The 25218-nt window shown below is 49.3% G+C and overlaps 5 protein-coding genes across 5 annotated transcripts; 3 read left to right on the top strand and 2 right to left on the bottom strand.

Moving 5' to 3' along the window:
* Positions 1-32: 32 nt before the first annotated feature.
* On the top strand, positions 33-917 carry N7498_004308 (ankyrin repeat domain-containing protein; the record flags this gene model as incomplete). Its single annotated transcript, XM_058451370.1, has 1 exon — positions 33-917. One exon carries the CDS (start codon positions 33-35, stop codon positions 915-917), a length of 885 nt encoding a protein of 294 aa, XP_058310832.1.
* Positions 918-2332: 1415 nt separating this feature from the next.
* Positions 2333-3109, bottom strand: N7498_004309 (Aminoglycoside phosphotransferase; the record flags this gene model as incomplete). Its single annotated transcript, XM_058451371.1, has 1 exon — positions 2333-3109. One exon carries the CDS (start codon positions 3107-3109, stop codon positions 2333-2335), a length of 777 nt encoding a protein of 258 aa, XP_058310833.1.
* A 1667-nt stretch (positions 3110-4776) lies between these two features.
* N7498_004310 (ABC transporter ATP-binding protein) lies at positions 4777-9069 on the bottom strand (the record flags this gene model as incomplete). Its single annotated transcript, XM_058451372.1, has 8 exons — positions 4777-4803; positions 4855-6360; positions 6408-6580; positions 6640-7213; positions 7279-7879; positions 7936-8517; positions 8695-8810; positions 9004-9069. The coding sequence occupies 8 exons, from the start codon at positions 9067-9069 to the stop codon at positions 4777-4779; spliced, it is 3645 nt and encodes a 1214-aa protein (XP_058310834.1).
* An 889-nt stretch (positions 9070-9958) lies between these two features.
* Positions 9959-22657, top strand: N7498_004311 (uncharacterized protein; the record flags this gene model as incomplete). Its single annotated transcript, XM_058451373.1, has 2 exons — positions 9959-15838; positions 15938-22657. The coding sequence occupies 2 exons, from the start codon at positions 9959-9961 to the stop codon at positions 22655-22657; spliced, it is 12600 nt and encodes a 4199-aa protein (XP_058310835.1).
* Positions 22658-24011: 1354 nt separating this feature from the next.
* Positions 24012-25064, top strand: N7498_004312 (uncharacterized protein; the record flags this gene model as incomplete). Its single annotated transcript, XM_058451374.1, has 1 exon — positions 24012-25064. One exon carries the CDS (start codon positions 24012-24014, stop codon positions 25062-25064), a length of 1053 nt encoding a protein of 350 aa, XP_058310836.1.
* Positions 25065-25218: the final 154 nt, after the last annotated feature.

Genomic DNA, 25218 nt, shown 5'->3' on the forward strand with positions numbered 1-25218 from the left:
TAGCACGAAGCGACCGCAGCAGAAGTCTCAAGATGCAAAGTCGACTTTTATCAACTCGGCAACCTCAACTAGATGAACCGGACGATGAGAGCAGATGGTCTCCTGTTCAGCTTGCAGCTGCGCAAGGGGATCTATGCGAAGTACGGCGGCTCTTATCTCAATCAGTGGACCTTAATGAGCCCCCTAAAGGCTACTATGGACAGACAGCCCTTCAGGCCGCCGCTTATAATGGTCATCTCGCCATAGTTAAGATACTGTTAGCGGCAGGGGCAGACGTTAACGCTCCTGGGGGAAATAATGGCGGCAGAACAGCGGTGGTACTGGCTTCTGGAGCGGGCTATCTGAATATCGTTAGCCACTTAGTCTCTACGGGTGCAGATATCAACCACCCACCCCATCAATACATGGGCCGAACTGCCTTACAGGCCGCCGCCGAGGGAGGCCATATCGAGCTGCTACGATGGCTGCTCGAACAAGGCGCAGATGTTAATGCGCCTCCCGCGAAGAATCGGGGCCGCACCGCACTTCAAGCTGCTGCATTAGGAGGTCACGCCGATATCGTGGAAATTCTCCTACACCGTAAAGCCGACGTGAATACCCCCGCCGTAAGGTATCACGGCTTTACGGCGCTTCAAGGCGCGGCTTTTGGAGGCCACCGCCGGATTGTCCGTCAACTGTTAGATATAGGGGCCAATGTGAATGCTCAAGGCTCATATTATAACGGGTATACGGCGCTTTCGGCGGCGGCAGAATGCGGCCATTATGAGATTATCCGGATGTTGCTCGATGCTGGTGCAGATCTCTCTGCAACATCAGGAAACAAAAAATGGACGGCGGCACAGATTGCGATTTTCCGAGGGCAAAAAGCCATCACGGAAATTTTTCGACAGACTAAGCGGACGGAGAAGATAGTATAAGGCGAGTTACTCTCGATGATCATGTCATAAATCAGGAAATGCCGCCAAGATATTGAAAGTACACATTTTGGTCATATACCGAGAGGCCAATAATGACCGTATCCAATTTCTCAGTTATAGAACAGCCAACCACAGCATTGGATATTCAATTAGTGGAAAATTGATCTGGCATTTCAATGAAGTGTTTTGCTGCGACGCAGACGACAAAGTGGCAGATTGCAGATGGAGTGATGACTAAGGCTTTTGTGACATAAAAGACTTTCTACGCATGGGATAAGCAAAGCAAGACAGACACACTTTCCCTTCCTAACCACCCCTATGTGTTCTCATCTCATATGGTCCCACTCGCCCTGGTGGCTGACCTGTTCGCAGACAAACAGACAGAGGCGAGTTTCCCTACGGGTTCCCCTTTTACCTCTAGCCCCACATCCTCTTATTATAGGATGTTCTGCCGGTAAAATATATGCGACCAAGGTTCGACGGATAGCTGCTACAACACAGTTATCATGCCAATGTCTACCTTGTTGAGTGAAAGATGGCTTTTGAAGTTCGAAATTAGATATTGAACAGGTGGTTCAGCTATTCTGGGCGCCTTATACCAGGCCTTGGTGAGGTTTGTGCTAGGCGGTAGAGCCTTGGCGCTGGCGGTGTGATAGGTGGGTTTTAGGGGGTTTAAGGACTCTGGTGGGAGATCGATATGACCAAATTATCCACTGTGAATGCATTTGCCACTCGCTGGCTGGAGACAGGCCGTCCATTAGATATCCTCTGCAATAATGCTGGCATCGGCGGGAATCCCGGTGATGGAAAGGGAGAAATATTGAAGACAGAGGATGCGTTCGAAATTGTTCACCAAGTCAACTTCCTTTCTCATTGCCTACTGACACTACGTCTTTTACAATCACTGGCTAAAGCGGTGGAGCTGAGAGTGGTGTAGTCACTGTGGGTCGTTAGGTTAGTGGTTTGAGGAGCGTAAATGCTAACAAATTATCGGAAGTTTCTGCCAATATTGAGAACTCCTCAGAATGATAACCGGCACATGCCATACATGATGAGAAAGGGAATTGAAGTCACCAGGAGTATGCTTTATGCGCATTTTGCTCAAGTGATGATACCCGCTTTAGAGGAGAGAAGAAAGAAGGAAAAGAAGCTCACCTCAGGGGATTTTGCTTCAAATTTCACCAATATACCTTTTTCTGCACGGGCTGAATGCTCAGGTGAACTAAATTCAGGTGGGTGAAGAGGTCACATTATGCATGTACGTTGTGTTTGTTGATTAATGAAACTTTATCGCTTCATGACAGAGTTTCTCATCCAGGTGCTAGCACCTCGGCTCAATCGAGGAGTGTGTTCAAGATCCTCAAATATCTCAAACCCGGCTCAAAACACTGAAGCCTTCCAGGGATGGCATCAGGCTACCAGACGACTTCTTGCATATGCAACATCACCGCATGCTCCCGATAAAATGGTTTAAGTACAAGATCAGGGAACCCCTCCTTTATCCAGCAACTTTGCCAATCTGGATGATACATAGCTTTTATATATTCCCAGTACTCAGGATAAAACCCGGCCATCTCCCAGTCAATTATGCCGGTGATCTTATCACCTTTGACAATGATGTTTCGTGGGGAAAGGTCGGCATGCGTAAGGACAATTTTGTGGGATGGAATTGCTCGAATGAGCTTAGCAACGTGATCAACCCAGGAATTGGTTTGACTCATGTTCATTGCCAGAATCAAACCCTCGTTGAACTCATGCTCTGTTTTGTACGGGCCAAATACACCCTGTTCGGCACAGAAGACTGGATCTTCACAAGGAGATCCATCAACAGACCCGATGAATTCGCCTTCAAATGATCGCAGCTCTGTCATAAACCTCTGCAACTCCAAGGCAATCTTTTCGCGTCGCTCATCATCCATCTCCTCAATAACATCTTGAAAAACATCGCCATCAATATACTCCAAAACGATAACTCCACGATCGGTGCTTTCGTCGACATAGGCATTGTATACTTCAGGAACTGGCAGTGAAGTTTTGGAGTGAATAAACCTCAAAGCTTCTGCCTCCGCAAGACGGGTTGGATCGCATAATTTGACCACCGTCTTGTCGTCCACTCGAAAAACATTGATCATGCTATCTGGCACGAAACGGTTTGAGTTGGTCAACTCCGATGGCGAGATCCTGCGACTCATAGTGAAAGCATAAAAATGAGATCTTGAGGCTGGGTGGGAAATGGGCCAGAAATAGTGCGTAGCGTAACCTTGGGAGGGATTGGGCAGGGTTGGAATAAGCCTGCCCCGCTCGGACCTTGGATAGTCCGCGTTGCCAGCAACCAATAAAGACGCATTTAAAGGTAGGATGTTAAGTCAACATCGGGAGCGACAGTACTACATACTTCCGCAATTCAGTGTTCCCATTGTCCTTCTTCGTCAAGGAATCGCCTTTAGTGTGATTCTCGTATGCGACCCAGTTTCGGCCCCCTGGGTGCAGAGGTGAACGGGCCCCAGATCCAGGCTGAATAGGGCGGCGAGCCGCCCACGACCAAATCATCGGCGTTAGAAGAGAAACCAACGTCGGCGGCGCTAGTTTCAAACAACGGTTGTTTCAGGTCGGCTTTGGATACAACAAAGATCGCTCAAAGAACAATAAAAATACATATGTTTGTATGCTTCACTTAGCCGCTTGGAGTCGGGTGGTTAGCGTCTACTGCCGTCTGGGTGAAGCAGTTGAGAAATCAGCCTCTTTTACCGCCTATGACGTGGATTAGACACACATATGACTAAATGCCTTCCTGTACACCACTTATGGCATCACAAACATGTTTCGTGTTGTCTTGATGTTAGAATCGATCGTCGTTGAGGATGCGTAGAGTAGCTTCCCGCTCTGAGGTTGTTATTAAATCAGTTTGCAAAAAGGTCATTTATCTCACGGCGTAGCATCTTCTCCGCCTAATCGTCTCATGACTATTCAATTCCGCAATAGAATAATTCACCTCATGCTTATATTGCCGGCTCATTCTCTACATAACAGACGATAAATCCTTAAACAATGTGTTCCGGCTCAGTTTGTTCACGTAGAAGCGTGGGCAGTATGGTGGGGTTCGAACATCCCTTCCAATATCTGGTTTCTGATGCCTTGGTGATAAATCTGGCAGTCTCTATGGACTAAATGCACAGGGCTACCAGCTCCATCTGCCAAGAGATTGAACAGGAGCTGTCGGTGTTCCTTACGTATTTCTTTCTCGAATTCTTCTGCCCAGACCTCGTCGAGGTAAAGTGAACGATAGCCAATATGGACTGCAAGATGGCTCCGTAAACTGTCCATGTTTCCGGGTATATCCATCCATTTCTCTACAATACAATTGAAATATTCATAACGCGATGGAATAAGCTTGTGGAGATCAGCGATGGGGTGTGGGAGACAATAGTTCCAGTCTGTAGCCGGAAGAAGGACCACACCAGGTAGGACGATATTTTCGGCCTCGAAAAGCCTAGGGGTATCTAAAGTAATTGAAGACGTTTCCATGATTTTCTCTACCAAGGCTGATGAGACTAGATGGGGAACCTGGCCGCTGAGCTCAAGTATGTGTGTGAAACGCCTGTTGGGTGTCGTCCGAACATAGCCTCGGTCGACTAGCCGTTTGGAAGCCTCCACTGGGTCGGATACGAGAAGAAAAAGATCAAACACTCCAGAAGGCACGCCGTAAAAGCAAAGCACATCCTCTCACCAAATCTTGCATGAAATGCCGACGCGAAGCAGGCAAGAATGATGCCGTATTTGTGCTTGTCTTCAAGATACAGAGAATTATGAATAGGAGGAGTAAATGAATGAAAGAATGTTGCGCGCAAGGTTCATCCTATCACCGGTCTAGAGCTTGCGCTTGACACTATGACCACATTAGTTATAAGAAGTAGATGTGGCTTAGCGGGAAACATACCATCTGCCAATAAGCCCCCTTTCTGCGCAACAATTCATGATGCGTTCCAGACTCAAGAATCCTCGATCCCCTCCCAGACGCCCCTTCTCCAAAGACAAAAATTGCATCGGCTTTCTGAATGGTTGCTAGTCTATGCGCAACCGCAATGATAGTCATGTTGCGCTTGCTTGCTAATCTCTCCATAGCACTTTGTACTAGACTTTCCGACTGAGAGTCCAAACTGGATGTAGCCTCATCAAGAAGGAGAAGGAGCGGTTTTCGGATCAGGGCTCGTGCAATGCAAAGACGCTGCTTCTGCCCACCACTCAGCGAGGCCTGAGCGTTGACGCCAAGTTCCGTCAAGAAGCCATCTGGCAGGGATACTATGAAGTCATATATTTCGGCGTCCTTGCATGCTTGAATCATTTGGTCCTCGGTATTTGGGTTATTGGGGGCTTCTAGACCGAGAAGGAGATTCTCGCGGATGGTGCCTTCGAAGAGTTTCGGCTCCTGGGCGACAAGCGACAAAGCACTTCTGTAAGAGGGCAGTTCAATGGAACGAATGTCTCGGCCATCAAATAGGATGCTTCCCTGAGTGCAGTCATAGAAGCGCTCGAGTAGCGAGACAAGCGTGGATTTTCCGCAGCCAGAAGGTCCGACAAATGCTACGAATTGACCACTCTCAATGGTAAGATTCAGATTAACAAATGTCGGTACCTCCCGAGAAGAATATTGAAAAGAAACATTCTGTAGTTCAACAGAAGAAGTCGGGGTGTACTCCGAAGAAGAGAGCGGCCCCACGGGAACATCCTGAAGCTGTCTCGCGGTCGGTAGCCGTGCAGCCAATATGCGATTTGCAGACGCCTTAGCTTGGGCAATATTTGGACCAAAACTGAAGAACTGCCCAGCCGACTGGCCGCCTTGAATAATGGCAATATAGACCACGAAAAATGCAACTGGGTCATATTCGTGGGACGCGAGGAGCTGGCCGCCATACCAGAAGGCGAGCGCCATGGCACATAGCTCGACACTATCGGAAAACGCAAATATCAACGTTGCGTACCACGCCTTCCGGATGGCCTTTTGACGCTGATCTTTCAGCAACTTTGAATATCTTTCCAAAATTGTATCTTCCATGGTCAGAGCAGTGACCGTTCTGAAAGCCCGGACCGCCTCCGTTGCGAACTTGGAGCTATCGGCATAAACTTCGGCATTTAGGCTCTCGAATTTGATCTCATATCGAATGCGCATGAAGGCAGAGAGAAATAAGAATGGCATGGCGGCAAAGAAGGTGACAGCCGCCAGCTTCCATCCAAACGCGAAGGAGATCGCAACACAACCAATGATGTTGAAGATCGAGATGAGAGGAAAAACACCGGTGGGACCAAAAATCTCCTGTAACTGTTTTGAATCAGTGGAGAGCCTGGACATCAGAGTACCTGAGGAATTCTCCTCGCGGTCATGGTATGACACCGGTTTGGACAATAGGTTGTAGAAATAATCCATCCGAGCGTTGGACACGACAAACTGAACAATTAGCCTTGCTTGAAGACCGTGGATGTATGTAGACTCACCATTGAGATCGAATTCGACGAAAATCCTAGCATAAAATAGAAGGTCGCCATGGCAAGGGCGAGGATGAAAAACATCAATGCCCAGAAGTTCGCAGCGTGCACAAGCTTCTCGCCAGTGAACTGGAAAACCTGCACAAGTCTGGCAAAAAGCCAACTTTGCAGAGAAAATCCGGCTATTGGACCCTGTTAGCGTATATCTGGAAATGTGCAGGAGAGTATGGTTAATACTTACAACCCGCCCCTACAGCCCCGATCAGCGTCAGTGCGTATAAGACCCAATGGCTACGATTTTCATAAACGAGCACTCCCAAGATGTGGAAAAAGCCAAAGCCTCTTCCAGGCTCGGGACTATCCTGGCAAATTTGCTCGCCGGCTTCTTTTGTAGTGTAATCTTGAGGGCTGACTTCTTCTTTCTGCGAAGAAATCGAACCCGGTACGTCGGGTTCCATCAAATCTGTCAGCGGCTCCAGCTGTTGAGCATGGACCAAGTTATGATATATCCCTTCCTTGAGGATCAACTCTTGGTGAGAGCCTTCTTCAACGTTTTGGCCGTCTTTCATCACGATGATCTTGTCCGCGCGGCGGACGGTGGACAAGCGATGAGCGATCATGATTGTAGTGCGATCTTTGGACACACGATCGAGGGCTGCTTGCACAATCTTTTCTCCTTTTATATCGATCGAGCTGGTCGCTTCATCAAGAATGAGGATTTGGGGTTGGCTGACGATGCTTCGCGCGATGGCAATTCTTTGGCGCTGCCCGCCACTCAATGCGATTCCACCTTCCCCAACAGTGGTCGAGTAGCCCTAGAAATGAAATAATCAGAAAAAAATGGAAATAAAGGAATGTAGCAAAAAAGGTGTAACAATACCATGGGAAGGCGGTCGATAAATTCATCTGCAAAGGCTTGCTTGCAAGCTGCGGTGATGAGTTCCATCTTCACAGGCTCTGTGTCATTCTCCCACTGCGATCCGATCAGACCAAAAGCAACGTTTTTGTATATTGTATCATTGAACAGAAACGGCTCTTGCTGAACAAGTCCAATCTGGGATCGCCACCACTTCACATCCAAGTTATTGATGTTGTGACCTTCAACATGGATATGACCCGATGTGGCCTCTTCTTCGTCCTCGGACTGAAGTTGATACCATTGCTCAATCAAAGCGACAATAGTGCTTTTACCCGAACCGGAGGCTCCGACCAGAGCAGTAGTTTTTTCCCGCTCAAATCGTGCATGAAATCCCTTAAGCACAGTCATTTCTGCTCGTGTTGGATAGGCAAATGTCACGTTCTGAAACACGATATCAGCATGGCTGGATACTTCCGGCTCTCGAACTCCAAGTGGATTATCCCGCTTGGAATCAATAACACCAAAAAAGGCACCTGATGCACTTATGGCCTTCGAGATAGCCATCAATGGCCCTGCAATGCCTCCCAAAATAGTGACCACGAGGAGCACGGAAAAGAATACCCTAACTGGTTGTCAGAACGCAGCATCACAAGGATTGAAAAGATGGGATAATCATACGTGATCACGGTGTTAATATTAGCAATGTGACCTTCACGATACAGCTTCAACCCAAACCAGAAGGCCAGGGCGAAGCTGACATACATGGCAAAGAAGAGCATGGCCAGGTGAATTCCATTGACTAAAGACATACGCAGGCCACGTTTTCGTGCTTCCTCGACCCACTGCGTATACTTTTTGAATAGTGGTTGCTCGGCACCCAGGGCGAACACTGTCCGAATAGAGCCGAATACTTCTGCGGCGAGGGCTGCATGCTTCTCATCCGCTTTGTCCACACTCTGCTGCGCCTTGACCAAAAACGGCACTGTCAGGCTAAAACCAAGGATCACGAACACAATGGCCGCACTGACAACAAGTGTCAGTGCCCAAGAATAACGGAATGCGATTGCGTAAGCCGCGATAAGCAAGGCGAGTGACTGGAACAGAATGGCGAGTCGATCGGAAACGCTTTGCTGGATCGTATTCGACAGCGCTGTAATCGCATGTGTGACGGTTCCGACTGACATCTCGTCCAGCTTGCTCACAGGAAGTGAAAAGAGAGCCTGGGTGTACTCCAGGCGCAAGGCCCCTGAGGCGCGAAAACTGATCAATCGAAAACAAATCTGTCTTGTCTGAGTAACAACGGGGCTATGGAGGTGGGAAATCACAATACCATGGATATGTAAGTCAGAACGAATTTGCCGATAAACAAATACACAATATACAAGCTAGAAGGAGACGGTAAGTTCGCTGCCATGAGCAATAAAGTGCGATATTTACCTGTCTCGGTTGAGCGAAGACTTGAACGATTGCTCTGTGATACCCGATCCTGGAATAAAGTACCCATTGAAGCTGCCGACCAGCTGACCAAAGACAATGTTCATCAACGGAAGAGCCTGGAATTTCATTAGTTGATTTTGAGTAAAGCTCGACATTTGCTCTTACGCACAATTCCCGAAGCCATGGCACAAACTAGGCCTAGAATCATAATATATATACCCCCATGAGAGGCACCATATGATAGAATCCTCTGGAGGAGGTGTGAGCGATAGTAGACAAAGCCAGGTCCATCAATAAATCAAAGCCTACCGTGTAGCTACCGAGACTTGCTGGTTTAGCTGTCTCGTCTTTTGACTTTGTTGAACGTGCGACCATATCTGGACTGGTGATGGAGTTATTCTCTGGTGATGTTGGTGTCTCCTGCGTTTCGACAAGACGCGGGGAAGCTGACGGAGAATGCATTTTCACCCTGTCAACACAACGTTTTGATGCAAGAAAATCCTTTGTTGGTCGATTGTTTGTCGAAAAAGGGCTTCTGAACCATCTCGGGGTTCTAGTTTCGTGTGAGGGGTGTTCTAGTTTCGTGTGTAACTGGGAAACTGAATAAACGGTGTGTTAAGAACCCCACGAGTCATCTTCCGGATGCCAAGAATCAAGGGGCCCCTTGCCGCTCAGATACCCGTAAGACACGAACCACTCAAGGCCCTCACAGGCCCTCAAGCAAAGATTAAGCTTCATAATCTCAAAGTCATCGCAGTACTCTGATTCTTGCATTGGCCAAAATGGTATGATGAGGCGAGCGAGTGGTGATGTCAAGGTGTGGGGGTAACTTGAGTTCCACCGGAATGAAACCCACTTTTATACCCATTTTTATCTAGGGAACTGCGGTTCCAAACTTTCATATTGCCGATCTCGGTAGCATATTGTGAAAATTATGGAACGAGCCTCATCGATGATGAATATACATCGTGAGTGCACGGGAGACGGAGAACGCAAACAGAAGCGAATATCGCCGGAAAAGAAGAAGCCGTCGTGAAAGATATTTAATTTTAGATGTAGAGTTTACTGTGCACGTCATGGTTTATGCGAACACAATGCCAACAAGATTGCTCATGCATTGAAAAGAAGCCAGAACTACACAAGACAGCTACTATCGAAGGACACAGGTATGTCAATATGGACCCCAAGAGCATAAGCATATTTTCTAATCGCATGGACAGCAAATTAATGTGAGATTACGGTACCAAAGCATCCCGAATACAGTATGAGGACATCAACAGATTTCCCTGCCACAGGAGCCATCACCCCACCGGGAGACTCATTGGAGGAAACATTGATCTCGTTCAGCAAAGAACGCCTGACTCCGTCTCCCTCGACTGAAGGGGAGAATGAAATAAATGGAATTTGGCAACAAGTGGCAGATCAATGCCATTGCTCCCTGGAAGAGATTGAAGACGTATATGACTGCACGGCCCTCCAGGAAGCAATGATAGCCCTCACTTTCAAAGACCCAAGAGCATACACCATCGAACACGAATACCGCCTTCCACAGGAGATTGACCACCATAAGCTGAAGGAGGTCTGGATTACGACGGCCCAAGCGAACCCGATTTTGAGGACCCGGATGATCCCGACCAGTCAGCGCGGCTGTGTGCAGGCAGTAGTGCGAGGATCAATTCCATGGCAGGTGCAGGATACCGACGACGGCGTAAATGGCGAGATCACCAGCCCTTCCTGGCGAGCAGGAGCTCCGCTGGCGTATTTCTGCTTCAATGTCACCGAACATAAGCTGAAAGTGACAATCCATCATTCCATCTGCGACCACTGGTCTATGGCATTGTTATTGCGCCAAGCCGACGCAGCCTACAGAGGCGAGGAACTGTCATTCCACCCCTTTCGGCCTCTAGTGGATTATGTACAGCGGACCAAACCCAAAGCCAATGATTTCTGGGAATCCAAGTTCCATGATGCCCATGATGCCACGATGGGCGTGTTTCCCCAACTACCCATAGTGGGTCATGCTGCCAGACCAACCGAGCGGCTAGAGAGATCTTTTAGCATCCAATCTGGCAATGGTTCCTCAAGCACTGTCGGCACCAAGATTCGGTTGGCGTGGGCGGTCCTGCAATCGGTCTATACTGGCTCTGACGACATATTATTTGGAACAGTCAATGCGGGTCGTACAGTGTCCATTGAAGGAGTGCAGGACTTGAGCGGACCTGCACTCGCTAGTGTACCAGTGCGCATCAAGCTGTGCGGGCAGAATACCGTTGCAGATGCCTTGATTGCAGTACAGGACGAATGGGCAGCATCTATGGAGTTTGAACACGTTGGATTGCAAAATCTGCTTCGTCTTGGACCTGGTCCAGCCGCAGCGTGTCATTTCCGGACCCTGATCTCGGTCGAGCCTCGAGATGGCCATCAACTTCCCGAAATGTTCTCCCAAAGTCGATCGACCCAATTGGCGTACGATATGTATCCTCTGATCCTACGATGTCGCCCCTCGACCATGACAATGTGGATTGAGGCTTCTTTTGACCCGGCAGCAACCGATGTCTGTCAAATGGAGCGGATTCTCTCCCAATTCAGCCATATTTACGGACAGATCGATACTAAACCGGGCCTCACACTTTCCAGTATCAGTACCGTGAGCCCCGAAGATTTGAGCGATCTCCGCCGCCAGAACATCTTGACAAAGCGCCCTGATGTCGTGCCGTGTGTTCATTCTCTAATTGAAAGTCGCATGCGGCAACAGCCTCTTGCCCCGGCCATCAGTAGCTGGGATGGCAGCTATTCATATTTAGCCCTCGATGAGTTGTCTTCAGCATTGGCTGACAGTCTTTCCGGGCATGGTGTTGGGCCTGGGTCATTCGTACCACTTCTCTTGGGAAAGACCAAATGGATGGCTGTCGCCATGCTTGCTGTCATGAAGGCTGGTGCTGCATTTGTACTGCTAGAACCATCATACCCACAGTCCCGGTTACGGCATATGTGTGAAGCTGTTAGAGCTCCCCTGATGGTGACTTGCGGCTGGCATATTGATCTGGCGGCCCAGGTTGGGGTCCAAACGTTGCTGAACGTGGATACATTTGACTCGGAGCAGCTGCATTTCAATGGCTCATCTCAGAAGTCCTCGGTCAGCCCACAGGATCCCGTCTATCTGACATTTACCTCTGGGTCCACGGGAACCCCCAAAGGTGTAATTGTTCATCACGAGGGCTTTGCTTCAAGTTCTATGGCTCATGGCAAGCTATACCACTTCACACCGCAGTCGCGTGTGCTACAATTTGCGTCTCCAGCATTTGATTCTTGCATTATCGAATTCCTCAGTACGCTGATTCAGGGAGGCTGCGTTTGCATTCCGTCAACGGACGACTGTCACAGTCATCTTGTGGAATCTATGAACCGATTTACAGTGAACGTTGCGTGCTTGACGCCCAGTGTTACCCGGATCATAAGTCCTGACAGTGTTCAGTCGTTGAAGGTTTTGATATTTGTCGGAGAAGCTGTTCTGGCTAGCGACGTTGTCCGCTGGGAGCCCTTTGTACACGTTGGAAATGCGTACGGCCCAGCGGAGTGCTCAGCAGTGTTCAGTGTACAACCAAATCTCAAGAGCAACGATCCAGCGAACATAGGATTTAGCACAGGGGGATCTGGATGGGTTGTTCATCCAGAAGATCATCAGGTGCTCATGCCGCTGGGATGCACTGGAGAACTATTAATAGAAGGACCAGTTGTTGGCAAGGGTTATCTATCGAATTCCGAGCAGACGGCCCGGGTCTTCGTTGAAGCACCCCCTTGGCGCCTGGAATTTGGCTCCCCTCAATCTGGAAAACTGTACAAAAGCGGAGATTTGGTGCAAGCTACCGGTGATGGTAGTTTCAGATACTTCGGACGGAAGGATACTCAGGTCAAGCTACACGGACAGCGTCTAGAACTGGCGGAGATTGAGTACCATCTTCACAGAGCATTTCCGAAAGCCCGCCAGACCCTTGCAGACGTTCTCCGGTCCTCTACCCCAAACAGGATCAATGATCATCGACCAGAGGCTTTACTGGTAGCATTCATATGTCTCCCTACGTCTCCTCCATGTGACGACGGCAATCATCAAGCCAACTTTCTTCCTCCAAGTGACGAGTTCCGTGAAGCTTGTGCTGCGGCAGAGGCCAGCATGGCGGATGTTCTACCATCTTTCATGATTCCACGGTTTTACCTACCCTTATCCCATGTACCTCTGACGCCATCTGGGAAGACAAATCGGCGTTCCATCCAGGAGCAGGCCAATAAGTTGTCCTTGGAGCAGATGAAGGCTTATCGAGCTGTAAAAATGCATCCGGAGGCGCCATCAACTTCTCGCGAGGAAAAGCTTCAACATATCTGGGCCAAGACACTAAATCGAACTGTTGAAGAGATCGGCACTACAGAAAGCTTCTTTCGTCTGGGAGGGGATTCAGTCAGCGCGATGCAAATCGCTGTAGGATGTCGCACCGTTGGACTGAAAGTAGCTGTCGCTGATATCTTCCGGTTTCCAAGCATCAGGCAACTGGCGGAAAGGATCCAAGATTCTGGGTCTGTCTCTTTTGCCTCGGCCGGGGAGGATGAACAAACGGAGGTGTGGTTTGAGCTTTCCCCGATCCAGAAGCTCTTCTTTGAGCGAGTGCCAAATGGTCACAACAAGTTTACTCTCGAGTTCATTCTCCGGCTCGACAAACCACTTCCACCTCCTGAGATTAAACGAGCGATTGAGAAGATTGTCACCACTCATTCAATGCTCCGTGCCCGTTTTGAACAACGAGCCGATGGTCAATGGGGACAGATTATTGGCCCTGATGTGTCTAGAAGCCTTCGGTTTAGAGAGCATCGGGTGCCCTCTATGAATGACCGTAAAGCATTGCAGAAGATTTTGTCAGTCAGCCAGAGCACGCTTGATATCGTCCAGGGAGTGATGATTATTGTTGATGTTATCACTACAGACACCGGGGAGCAGTTCTTGGCGTTGATGGCCCATCATCTTGTAATTGACCTAGTGTCATGGCGCATCCTGCTGCAAGACCTGGAAGATATCCTCAGCACGGGCCGTACGATACAACCTCTCTCCATATCATTCCAACAATGGTCCCGGCTACAACAAAGCTATGCCAGCGTATCTCTTGATCCCAATGAAACCCTGAAGACAGAAATTCCACGTCCCCCAATGGACTACTGGGGCTCGGAGGCTGTCCTGACTGCGAATACTTGGGCGGATGCAACGCGACGAACCATCACAGTATCTCAGGAAACAACAGAGGCAATAATCGGGGCTGCTAATGGCGCATTTCACACTCAGCCAGTGGAAATCATTCAGGCAGCCGTTCTTTACTCCTTTGTTCAGGCCTTTGACAATCGACCTGCACCCACCATATTTAGCGAAGGGCATGGGAGAGAGCCATGGGACTCGGAAATTGATATATCCCGCACAGTTGGATGGTTCACCACTATTGCTCCTTTGTATTTGGATGTTAAAAAAGAGGACACCGTCAGGAGGATCTTGCAGCTCACAAAAGATGGCCGCCGGAGTATATCCACCAACGGATGGGCATACTTTGCGTCGCGATTTCTCCACCCCGAAGGACCGGAAGTATTCCAGAATCATTCCCCAATGGAGATTCTTTTCAACTACACCGGTCTTTTCCAACAATTAGAAAGACCAGGTGCCCTTCTTCAGATGACATCAGTTCAAGATGATTCCCTTCTCCCCATGGCAGCTGATTTGCCGCGCATGGCTCTCATTGATGTGAACGCAACAGTCATGAATGGCTCTCTCAACCTGTCCTTCATCTATGACCAACGATTACAGCACCAGGAACGACTAGAGCAATGGATCAACAATTGCCTACACACTCTTGAGGAACTCCCCATGGATCTGCAGCAGGAACAGCTACTCGCCGCTGTCGATTTTCCGTTGCTATCACTTGCAAGCGAGGAGCACCTTCACAGCCTACTCCATCAGGTCTCAGGTCGATTCGATGTGTCTCCGTCTGGAATTGAGGATATGTTCCCTTGCTCGCCTATTCAACTCGGCATGTGGTTGAGCCAATTAAGAAACCCTCAAGTATACTGGTCGCATATCCGGTGGTCTCTGTACCCGACGTCCGCCAACTCCTCAATTGATATCACTGAGGTGGAGCAAGCATGGCAGCAGGTTGTTAACCGTCAACCCATCTTGCGCACTGTCTTCATTGATAGTGTCAAAGGGCACGGTCATCCTGTCCAAGTCGTTCTAAGAACCACAGAGGCAAACATCAAGGTGTTATCGGGATCCGAGTTGCGTGCGGAGGGCCAAGTTCCGTCTCTTTCGGATGAGTTCCTGTTGAATCCAAAATCGCCAAGCACGAAGGGTCGCCCACCTCATCAGCTTACCGTTGCAATTGAGCCTCATGGTGGAGTTTACTGTCAGCTGGCTATCCACCACATTCTTGTTGATGGTATCACGGAGCAAAGATTACTGTCAGAATTCCATCAAGCATGCAATGGGACACTAGACTCCAAGTCTGCGGGCTGCTATAGCAATTACCTGGCTTATCTGCACACTCGGGACTCCGAGGCTTCGGAATGCTATTGGAAGCAATATTTGACTGATGTTCGCCCTTGTATTTTTCCATCTCTTGGATTGAAAGAGGATGGGATTGCCTCAAGCTCTCTAAAATCGCTACCATTCTCCATGGATCTTGGTCAAGATCTCTACTCATTCTGCCAGAATCACGGCATCACCATTTCCAGTTTGCTACAAGTCGCTTGGGGTATTGTTCTCCGTGTATACACAGCAAGCGAGTCTGTATGCTTCGGATATCTGAATGCATGCCGTGATATTCCAGTGCAAGATGCGCACGATATCTCTGGACCTTTGATCAATCTTTTGATATGTCGCTTATCTTTGACTGAAGAATCATCGGTCTTGTCAACTCTTGCCGAAAATCATACAGCCTATGCCCAAAGCCTTGATCACCAACATTGCTCTTTGGCAGAGGTCCTGCATTCTTTGAATCGCTCCGGTCAACCTTTGTTCAATACCGCAATGTCATTACAAAAGGACGCCGGCAGTCTGTTTTCTGTTCAGTCTGAAATGATTAAATTGCAACCAGAAGATGGGATTGACTCAACTGAGGTACGTGTGCATATTGTCTGAAATATTTTTACCCTTTGCAATATCTTCACCCGACAACATGCCTTTAGAACAGAGGAGCACTCACTTACCAAAACACAGTATGACTTGACTATCAATATCACTGCACGTGAAAAGACTATCGATTGTGATTTGACATACTGGACGCACGCTGTGGCTGAAGCTCAGGCTGAATTGGTGGCCGACACGTTTTCTCACATCGTTCTGCAGCTTATTGATCCCGCAATCGTCAAACTAAGCGACATAAGTCTGTCAATGGGGAAGAATGAAGATCAAATGCTTCGTTTCAATTACAACCTACCGCAATCTTTACGATCTTTTATTCACACTGACATAGAACGAATGGTGACAGCGCAACCATCATCCCCTGCAGTCGATTCCTGGGATGGTCGGTTCACGTATGAGACCCTCGACCTTTTCTCATCGCTATTGGCTAAATATCTGGCCCAAATTGGTGTTGGTCCCGAGGTATTTGTGCCAGTATGCCGTGAAAGATCCAAATGGACAGCTGTCGCCATACTCGCCATTTTGAAAGCAGGTGGAGCATTCATCTTGCTTGACCCGTCGCATCCAGCAGAGAGACTGCAAGAGATGGTGCAAGTGGACTTCCAGTGTCCAGTTATCATCACCTCATCGAGGTACCTTGGACTTGCAGCCAATCTAGCGCCAAACCCCATCGTCGTGGAGGACCTCAGCCAAATATCGAGATCAGGAGCTCGAAAAGAGAGTATATCATCGGTGGCTAATCCAAAGTCCTCCGCATATGCTGTGTTTACATCTGGATCGACCGGCAGGCCAAAGGCAAGCGTCATCGCGCACCAGTCTTTCCTGTCAGCATCAGCCGCGCATACCCAGGTACTTGGTCTTGACAAAAACGCTCGGGTTCTCCAATTCGCCTCCTATGCGTTTGATGCTAGCATTGTGGAAATGCTCGACACGCTTTTGGTCGGTGGCTGTATCTGCATTCCCTCCGATGAAGACCGAAACCAGAGACTGGGTCATGCAATCCGCGAGATGCAAGTGAACTGGACGCTGCTGACCCCCTCTGTGGCACGCATCCTAAATCCGCAGCATGTTTCGACCTTGGAAACACTTGTGCTCGGTGGAGAGGGTATGTCTAGGGACGATGTCCGTCGCTGGTCACCCCATGTACGCTTAATGAATGCCTACGGTCCTTCGGAATGCTCTGTCATTGCTGCAGCCCAGCCATCCCCGCAATACCTTTCACAAGATGAATCAAATATTGGACAGCCTGTTGGTTGTGTCGCATGGGTGGCGCATCCAAACAACCCAGAGAAGCTCGTCCCTGTGGGTGCTGTCGGAGAATTGCTCATCGAGGGTCCTATTGTCGGCCGCGGTTACGTTAATCGTCCGGAGGCCATGGCAGCGGCATTCCTTCCACATCCCATCTGGTTATCCAAGATCCGTGGTTCCCAAAAGGGCCTCTTGTACCGAACAGGTGACCTTGTGAGGCGTCTTGTGGATGGCTCTATACAATACATCGGACGGAAAGACCGTCAAGTCAAGTTGCGTGGACAGCGTATCGAACTTGCAGAAGTTGAGCATCATGTTCAGGAGTGCTTCCCTATCAACGACCCGGAAGTCTTTGCAGATTTGATCACACCAAATGATGCCAAAGATGCACACTTGGTTGCTTCCATTGTTCAACCAGAAGACAGTGGCGGCGTTCAAGCCTTTGAGGCGGCCGTGGAGCAAATGCAATCACATCTTCGGGCAGATATTCCAACTTTCCTTATTCCCTCTGCATTCATTCCTGTCTATCAGGTACCACGATTGGTGAATGGAAAAATTGACCGAAAAGAACTGCGGCATGCAGCATCTCAAGCGCTACAAGCACAAATTTGCCAAGAAGCGACCAGCCACCACCTGCGACAGTTAAGAGAAATGACAAAGGGGGAACTTGCGCTGCAAAACTGCTGGGCCGAAGTTCTGGCTCGCCCTCCAGAGACGATCGGACCTGACGACAACTTTTTCCGCTTGGGCGGAGACTCGATCGCAGCAATGAGGCTGGCTGCCACGGCTAGCGAGCACGGGATTCAACTAGGTGTCTCAGACATCTTCCTGAATCCTAAGCTCAGCGATCTCGCACTGAATTGCTCGCTTCCAGGGCCGAAGGAATGGCCAAACTCCGAACCAAAAGGATCGGATGATTCCGTGCCCCCATTTTCAATGCTCCCAGCAAATCACCGGGAAGAATTGAAATCACAGGCAATGGAACAATGCAACCTCCCGATGGAGCAAATCGCGGACATTTACCCCTGTACCGCATTGCAGGCCGGTATGGTAGCTTTGACAGCGGAACGCCCCGGGTCATATATCGCATACCATAGTTTCCGTCTACGTCCAGATATCGACCTGTCTTTATTGAAGACTGCTTGGGAGACGGTAGCAAAACACAACGGAATTCTGCACACCCGATTCATTCAATCGGAGTTTGGCTTCATGCAGGTCCTGGTACAGAACTGCGAGCTTCACTGGATCTCGAGGGACATGAAGGAAGAGAAAAAGTTACATTGGAACGTTCTTCTTGGCCAGCCACTTGTGCAGTTCGAAGTCATCCCGGTGTTGAGCGAATATTCCAATATAGCTCAGCGACTGGATCTGACTATCACCATTCATCATGCTCTGTATGACTCTTGGTCACTGCCTCTCCTTGTGCAGCGTGCACAAGAGGTTTACCAGGGCCAGATCTTGGAGCCATCCGACATGACTCCATTCAAGGAATTTATCAAATATTCCATGTCCCAACAAAAGGACGCGCTCGAACACTGGCGTCGTGAATTCCATGGACTTACTGCCGAGCCATTCCCCACACTTCCTTCCTCATCATATCGGCCTCGCGCTTCGAAACAAACGGTACGAACAATTGAGACAGGCCCAGTGATGGATGAATGTGTCAGTCGAACCACCGCCATTCGTTTCGCTTGGGCTCTTGTTCAGTCTCATTACCAGAGTAATGACGATGTGGTATATGGCATTGTATCCCCTGGCCGAGCAGCATCCGTCAATGGCATTGAGGGCATGGCTGGTCCAACAATTGCCACGCTTCCTTTGCGCGTGCAAATCGAGGATAATGCGACCGTCTCGCATGCCCTCAGAAATTTGCAAGAGCGGACAGTACAGCTCATTCCATTCGAACAAGTTGGGCTACCTGAAATTGCTGCCATAGGGCCCGAGGCCAAGCAGGCCTGTTCATTCCAAACCCTACTTGTGGAAGGGAGAGGAGAGGTTGAAAACTTAGGCCCCGCCAATGGTCCTATGGAACCCATGGGAACATCATCCGGGGATTCTGCGTCAAACACCTACGCCATCCAACTAGCCGTTATGTTCAAGCCAAATATGGTGACTGTTGCAGTGTCCACTGATGAGACTGTCATTCCAGCATGGCAGGTGGAACACATGCTAGACCAATTTAGCCACATTTTGCAGCAGGTGCACCATCATCCAGCAAAGCTGGTGCACGAAATTGCTACACTGAATGACAAAGGTGTCCAGCAGCTGCAAGCCTGGAATAATGGGATTCCGGCACAATGTCCGGTGTCGGTCACTGATGTGATTTCTCAACATTGTGAGAAGCAACCATTGAGTCTAGCCGTCTCGTCTTCCAACTTCAGTCTATCATATAAAGAACTAGACCTTCTTTCAACCCATATCGCTAGCCTTTTGCGTTTGCAGGGAGCCTCGTCGGAGGTCTTCGTTCCAATATACTTGGATCGGTCATGCTGGACTGTGGTAGCGATGTTGGCCGTGCTCAAGGCAGGGGCAGCTTTCGTCCTTCTGGACACCTCCCATCCACCAGAGCGGCTTCGGAATATCTGCGACGAAGTAAAGCCACCTTTCATCCTTACATCGCTCGAACAGCGTCATAAAGCCGAGGCGCTGTTCAACAATGTTGTGATCATGCCTCAGAGCATCGACTCCGAGTGTGCGTCGATGCCAGGTTATAGAACGTCCCGTTTGCCATCTCGTGCTCTTTACGCGGTGTTCACGTCTGGTTCAACCGGTAAACCCAAGGGGGTTGTGATAGAGGATGGTTCCTTTATGACAATGACTAAAGAAGTTTCGCGTCTGATGGGTATCGGTCTGGGTGACCGCGTCCTGAACTTCTCTTCCTATGCTTTCGACGTCAGTATTTTGGAAATACTCGGTCCATTGCTTGCGGGTGCTTGCATCTGCGTCCTGACGGAGTCTGAGCGTAGAGGCCGACTAACTGAGGCGTTACAAGGGCTACAACCGTCTCACGCCTATTTAACCCCCGGTGTTTTGCGCACAATGATGCCAAACGAGTTGGGATCACTCCGGACAATCATGCTCGGTGGAGAACCGCTTCGGCCAAGCGACATTAAGCAGTGGGTGCCACATGCACGGATCATATCGGGTTACGGTCCAGCAGAGTGCACGGTCACTTTCACTGTACAGTCCCCAATCGACTCGAGTTCGCAAGGCGGGAATATCGGTTTCCCGATTGCTGGCGCCTGCTGGGTGACCGATCCACGAAACCCTGACCGAATCGCTCCTATTGGTGCTGTGGGCGAGCTTCTTCTTCAGGGGCCGCTAGTAGGTCGCGGATATTTGAACAGCCCGGAACAAGCAGCTACAAACTTCATCTTATCTCCAACATGGATGCGACGTGTTGGCTTCACCGCTGGTCGAGAGGAAGGCCGGGTGTATCGAACAGGCGACCTTGTTCGTTATGAGAAGGACGGATCTCTCTCGTTCGTAGGACGAAAGGACCTCCAGGTCAAGCTACGAGGTCAGCGCTTTGAGCTCGCAGAAGTTGAGAAGCGGCTGCAGGAGGTCTGGCCGGAAGATCTGACGGACATCGTTGCTGAGATTGTGACTCCGATGGCTTCGATGAATTCCAAATGCTTAGTTGTCTTTGTCGCTTCAAAAGCGGCTGAGACGGCTTCATCGGTATCCACCTCACCGATCCCTTCCCTAGAAGTCGTTGCCACGACCAACTTTGCCGCCCAGATATCAAGTGTGAGACGTCAACTTGGTGATCTCCTTCCAGATTATATGGTACCGTCTGCATTCGTGCTCCTTCGACGGATACCTCGCAACACTAGTGGCAAGATAGACCGAAAACGGTTGAGAGACTCGGCAGCGAGCGCAACGCGAGTGCAGCTGGAGTCACTGTTTGCTGAAGCCCCTTCAGATAAGCGAGTTCCCGCCATGGGAAAGGAGCGGAAATTGCAGCACATCTGGGCGAAAGTACTCGATATTGCAGCCGACGAGATTGGCGCTGAAGACAGCTTCTTCCAATTGGGAGGTGATTCCATCTCGGCTCTCAAAGCTGCATCGAGGGCTCGGGCAGCTGGGATTGTGCATTCAGTGGAGAGTTTGTTCCATTTGAAAACAATTATGCGCATTGCCAAACATGCTGCAACCGTGAACACCACCGATATCATAGATGGGATACAGACACCAGCTTCTTCTTTGCGGCACCACACACCCTACTCCCTTATTACGGCTCACGAGCGTGCAGATATTTTTGCTTCACACTCCACACCGGGACATCCGTTGGTCAAAGAGAATGTGGAAGATATAATCCCGGCGCTCCCATTCCAAGTCTTCTACATAACCCATGCATCGCCAGTATCGATGGCACAAATGTTCCCAGCGGCCTTGGACATCGATAGACTGAAAAGCGCGTGCAGCCAGGTTGTGGCTCACCACAGCATCTTACGCACAGTATTTGTGGAGGCCAATGATCGGTTCTTCCAGGTGATCCTCCGGGAAGTCGGGCCTCTGCTGAATGTTGTTCATTGTGATGATCCAGAAGCATATGTTGCTCGAGAGTCCAAACAAAAGGGCCCACCCTCTACAGCCCAAGGTACAATACCAGTTAGCTTCACTCTCGTGACTAGCCGCATCAAACAATGCTCTGCATTGATACTTCGCATATCCCATGCGCAGTATGATGGGGCCTCCATACCGTTGCTGTGGGAGACAATCAAAAAGGCCTATCATAACGAGCCTCTCACACCGGCTACGCAATTCAAAGATGTCGCCTATAATCGAATGGGCGATCTGAACAAAGCTGAGATTTCATTCTGGCGACGATACCTTGAAGGTGCTCCGTCCGCTGCTCTCGATCCCTTTGATCAAACTGGAAAGGCACGTATTTCGGACAATGACATAACCGAAAAGAGTCAAACGGCAATGCCCTCTCTCCCACCGGACATGACCGTGTCAACGCTCGTGAAAGCCGCTTTCTCATGGGTTCTGTTTGAGCAAACTGCGCAATCGGATATTATCTTAGGTCAGGTTGTTCACGGACGTGAAAGCTCCCTTTTGGACATGAATACAGCCATTGGGCCCTGCTTGAATCATCTACCTGTCCGAATCAGGATTGAACCTGACTGGACAGTGGAGAATTTCTTGCATCATATTCAGGCACAGCAGCTACAAATCACAGCCCATGACGACGTATCGTTTGATGCGATCGCAGAATCTTGCACAAGGTGGCAACCTGGCTCGAAAATGGCTTGCCTTGTTCACCACCAAAGCGAAGAAGCCACGGAGCCCGTCGAGATGGGTGGTGTTCGCTCGTCGCCTGGTTGCAATTGGGCCAGCTCCAAGTTGGCGCACGGTCAGCTGGGTATCATTTCCGTGGAACATGGATCCCACCTAGAGCTCATGGTCTCAGCTACTGAGGAGACCATGGATCAGCATAGCGTTCAGTTCCTGTTGGAGAAGCTGGTTGCCACCATTCAGTTGTTCTCGAAGTTTACCCATTGCCGGTTGGCAAATGTCGCTAGCAGGATCCACACATGACTACCTTGTCTTGCCTCGTGCTGCATGTCGTGAATTTGTATATGTGTGGAGGAATGGGGGAAGGGGTGATTGTGATGGGGCATGGCACTAACCCCAAATAAGAAGCAATGTGGCTGCTTCCTCAGGCAGAATTGTGTTTTGATATGTCTTTCTAGTTTGAGTTAATTTGGATCTTTTATTTTCTTTTGGATGTCAGTGAGTGTTGGCAGAGCCAGCAAGTATATCACCTTAACCAAGGTTTGGGTAATCTTGTTACACCCTATCGTGCTAGGGATAGAGCATTGCAATTATTGCTCTTCAACGGGGAGTATACCTAGTAGGCACGAGTCATCAGCTCATACCAATTACGTCCCTGTCCTTTGTACACACGGCTCGTCGCTCCTACCGATTGAATTGCTTGGTAAGACCTTGGGGCTGACTTAGGAGGGTTGGCATTTTTAAAGGAAAATCAAGGGCAAGACTGTTTGAAGTTTTAGACTTGAGATCAGATACTGGAACAGTGCAGTGTTTGCTTATTTTTTTTGAAAATATCATCTCGCACAATTTGAGTGCAGTCATGTCGGAAAAATGACCGTTTTGGTCTAATTGACGTAGCCGTTTGTATCGTAGAATTCAGAGGGCAAGGAATAGTTTACCTCTTGAAAATTAGTGGTGGCATTTGAGTCTCTGCAGTAGGTAGTCAACAGCTACCATTGGCCGAGGTTTGCCGTTTGTCATGGTCGCTCTGAGCGGGCCGACTGCGAGGCAATACCACCGGCGGGGTTCGGCAAGCTCCTCTTTTCCTATACCATAGTGGCAATTGGCTCACCTGATTGACTTCACATTTTGTAGAATCGACGCCAGGTTCATCACACACCAAGTCAAAGTAAGCCTTTGCGCAGGAAGGTTCGGCGCGGGAAAATAGGTTGCCCCGGCCTTCCGAGTCGGGGCAATTGACTATCCGTTGCCACACCCGTATCCATCTATGCATCCTCGGTCCCGTAGAATGACGAATCATACACCAGTTATATAATTGCCACTAATCAATATGCCGGTGAGACACTGAAGAACATGTAGAGCCGATGAGATTATCTTTGTCAAGGAATCTATGTATTCAGCCAAGGCGTAGCCAAAACGAGGAAACCGTTGAAAAGGAATCGGATTTTCTCTTGTTGCATACAAGATAGCAAGGGGTTTGACGAGGTGGGTCAAAAAGTATTTCATGAGGCGGTCCGTGACCCGCAGGAATGTCTATAGGAAAGAGACTTCTGGAAAGAAAAAAAACTATAAAAGGGGAGGCACTGCAAGAGCAAACATTCAGTAAGACAGCTACTTCAAATTATCTTGAAGACACCTCTCCGGGTCATATCCGACCATGACAGAAATATCTCTTGTGACGGGCGCAAGCGGGTTTATTGCCAGTCATGTCGTCCAACAACTACTCGAAAAGGGCCACCACGTCCATGCCACCGTTCGAAGTACCAAGAATGAGAAGAAGATCAAGCATCTCATCGACATTCAGGCGCGATGGCCCGGAAAATTGACTTTGTTTGAAGCGGACCTGCTTGTGCCCGGCTCCTTCGACGCTTCGATTAAGGGTTGTTCGATTGTATACCACATTGCCTCGCCTTTTTTCATCGAGAACAAGATTCAAGATGGTCAGAAGCAAGTGGTTGATCCAGCTCTTAAAGGAACACAGAATATTCTTGCCGCGGTTCAAAAATGCGAGACAGTCAAACGTGTCGTCTTAACATCGTCCGTGGCGGCCATCTTTGGCGATTACGCAGACGTTCGGCAAATGACGGATAACACACTCTCCTCCAATTACTTCAACACCACCAGCACGGTCACCCATAATGCTTACTCCTATTCCAAAGTGGTGGCTGAAAAGGAGGCCTGGAAGCTCTATGAAGCCCAGCCCAGCCCCCGACGCTGGGAACTCGTGACCATCAACCCCGGTTTTGTCCTGGGCCCATCACTGTCCCCAACCTCTGAATCCGGCAGCCTGTCTACTATTGACGAGCTCCTTCGTGGCCAGCTATTTTTAGGGGTTCCAGATCTCTGGTTTGCAACTGTCGATGTGCGGGAGGTTGCCACTGCGCATATCCGAGCAGCAAAAGATCCGAACTCGCACGGTCGCTATATCCTAGCCGACAGAAAAATGCATAGTTTCGTGGAATTTGCACGCATATTACGATCTGTCACTCACTCTTCCCGAATTCCAAAACACACGCTTCCGTCTCCCTTCGTGCACCTATGTGGACCGCTGCTTGGCTTGAGTCAAAAATGGCTGAGGCTAAACCTGGGAATTCACTTTGCCATTGATAATGCTGCCAGCTTGGATGATTTGAAAATTGTTTACCGATCTCTGGAAGAGACGTTGGAGGACCATTACCATTCCTGGAGTACTCAGCATTCATCGCACTAGAAGGATCGTGGCTCGGTTGATTAAAAGCGGCCCATAATATGTTGATCATTTCCTACCGCTGTGTTGCTGTGCTTGTCGTTGATGTTGGTTTATTCGATCTGTTTTCCGTGTGCCTCTTAATGCTTCTCGTGTCTTTAACTTCACTCTTTCCTGT

The sequence above is a fragment of the Penicillium cinerascens genome, assembly GCF_028974065.1.
Source record: "Penicillium cinerascens strain IBT 15544 chromosome Unknown contig_24_segment0_segment0, whole genome shotgun sequence".
In the NCBI taxonomy this organism is placed as follows: Eukaryota; Fungi; Ascomycota; class Eurotiomycetes; order Eurotiales; family Aspergillaceae; genus Penicillium; species Penicillium cinerascens.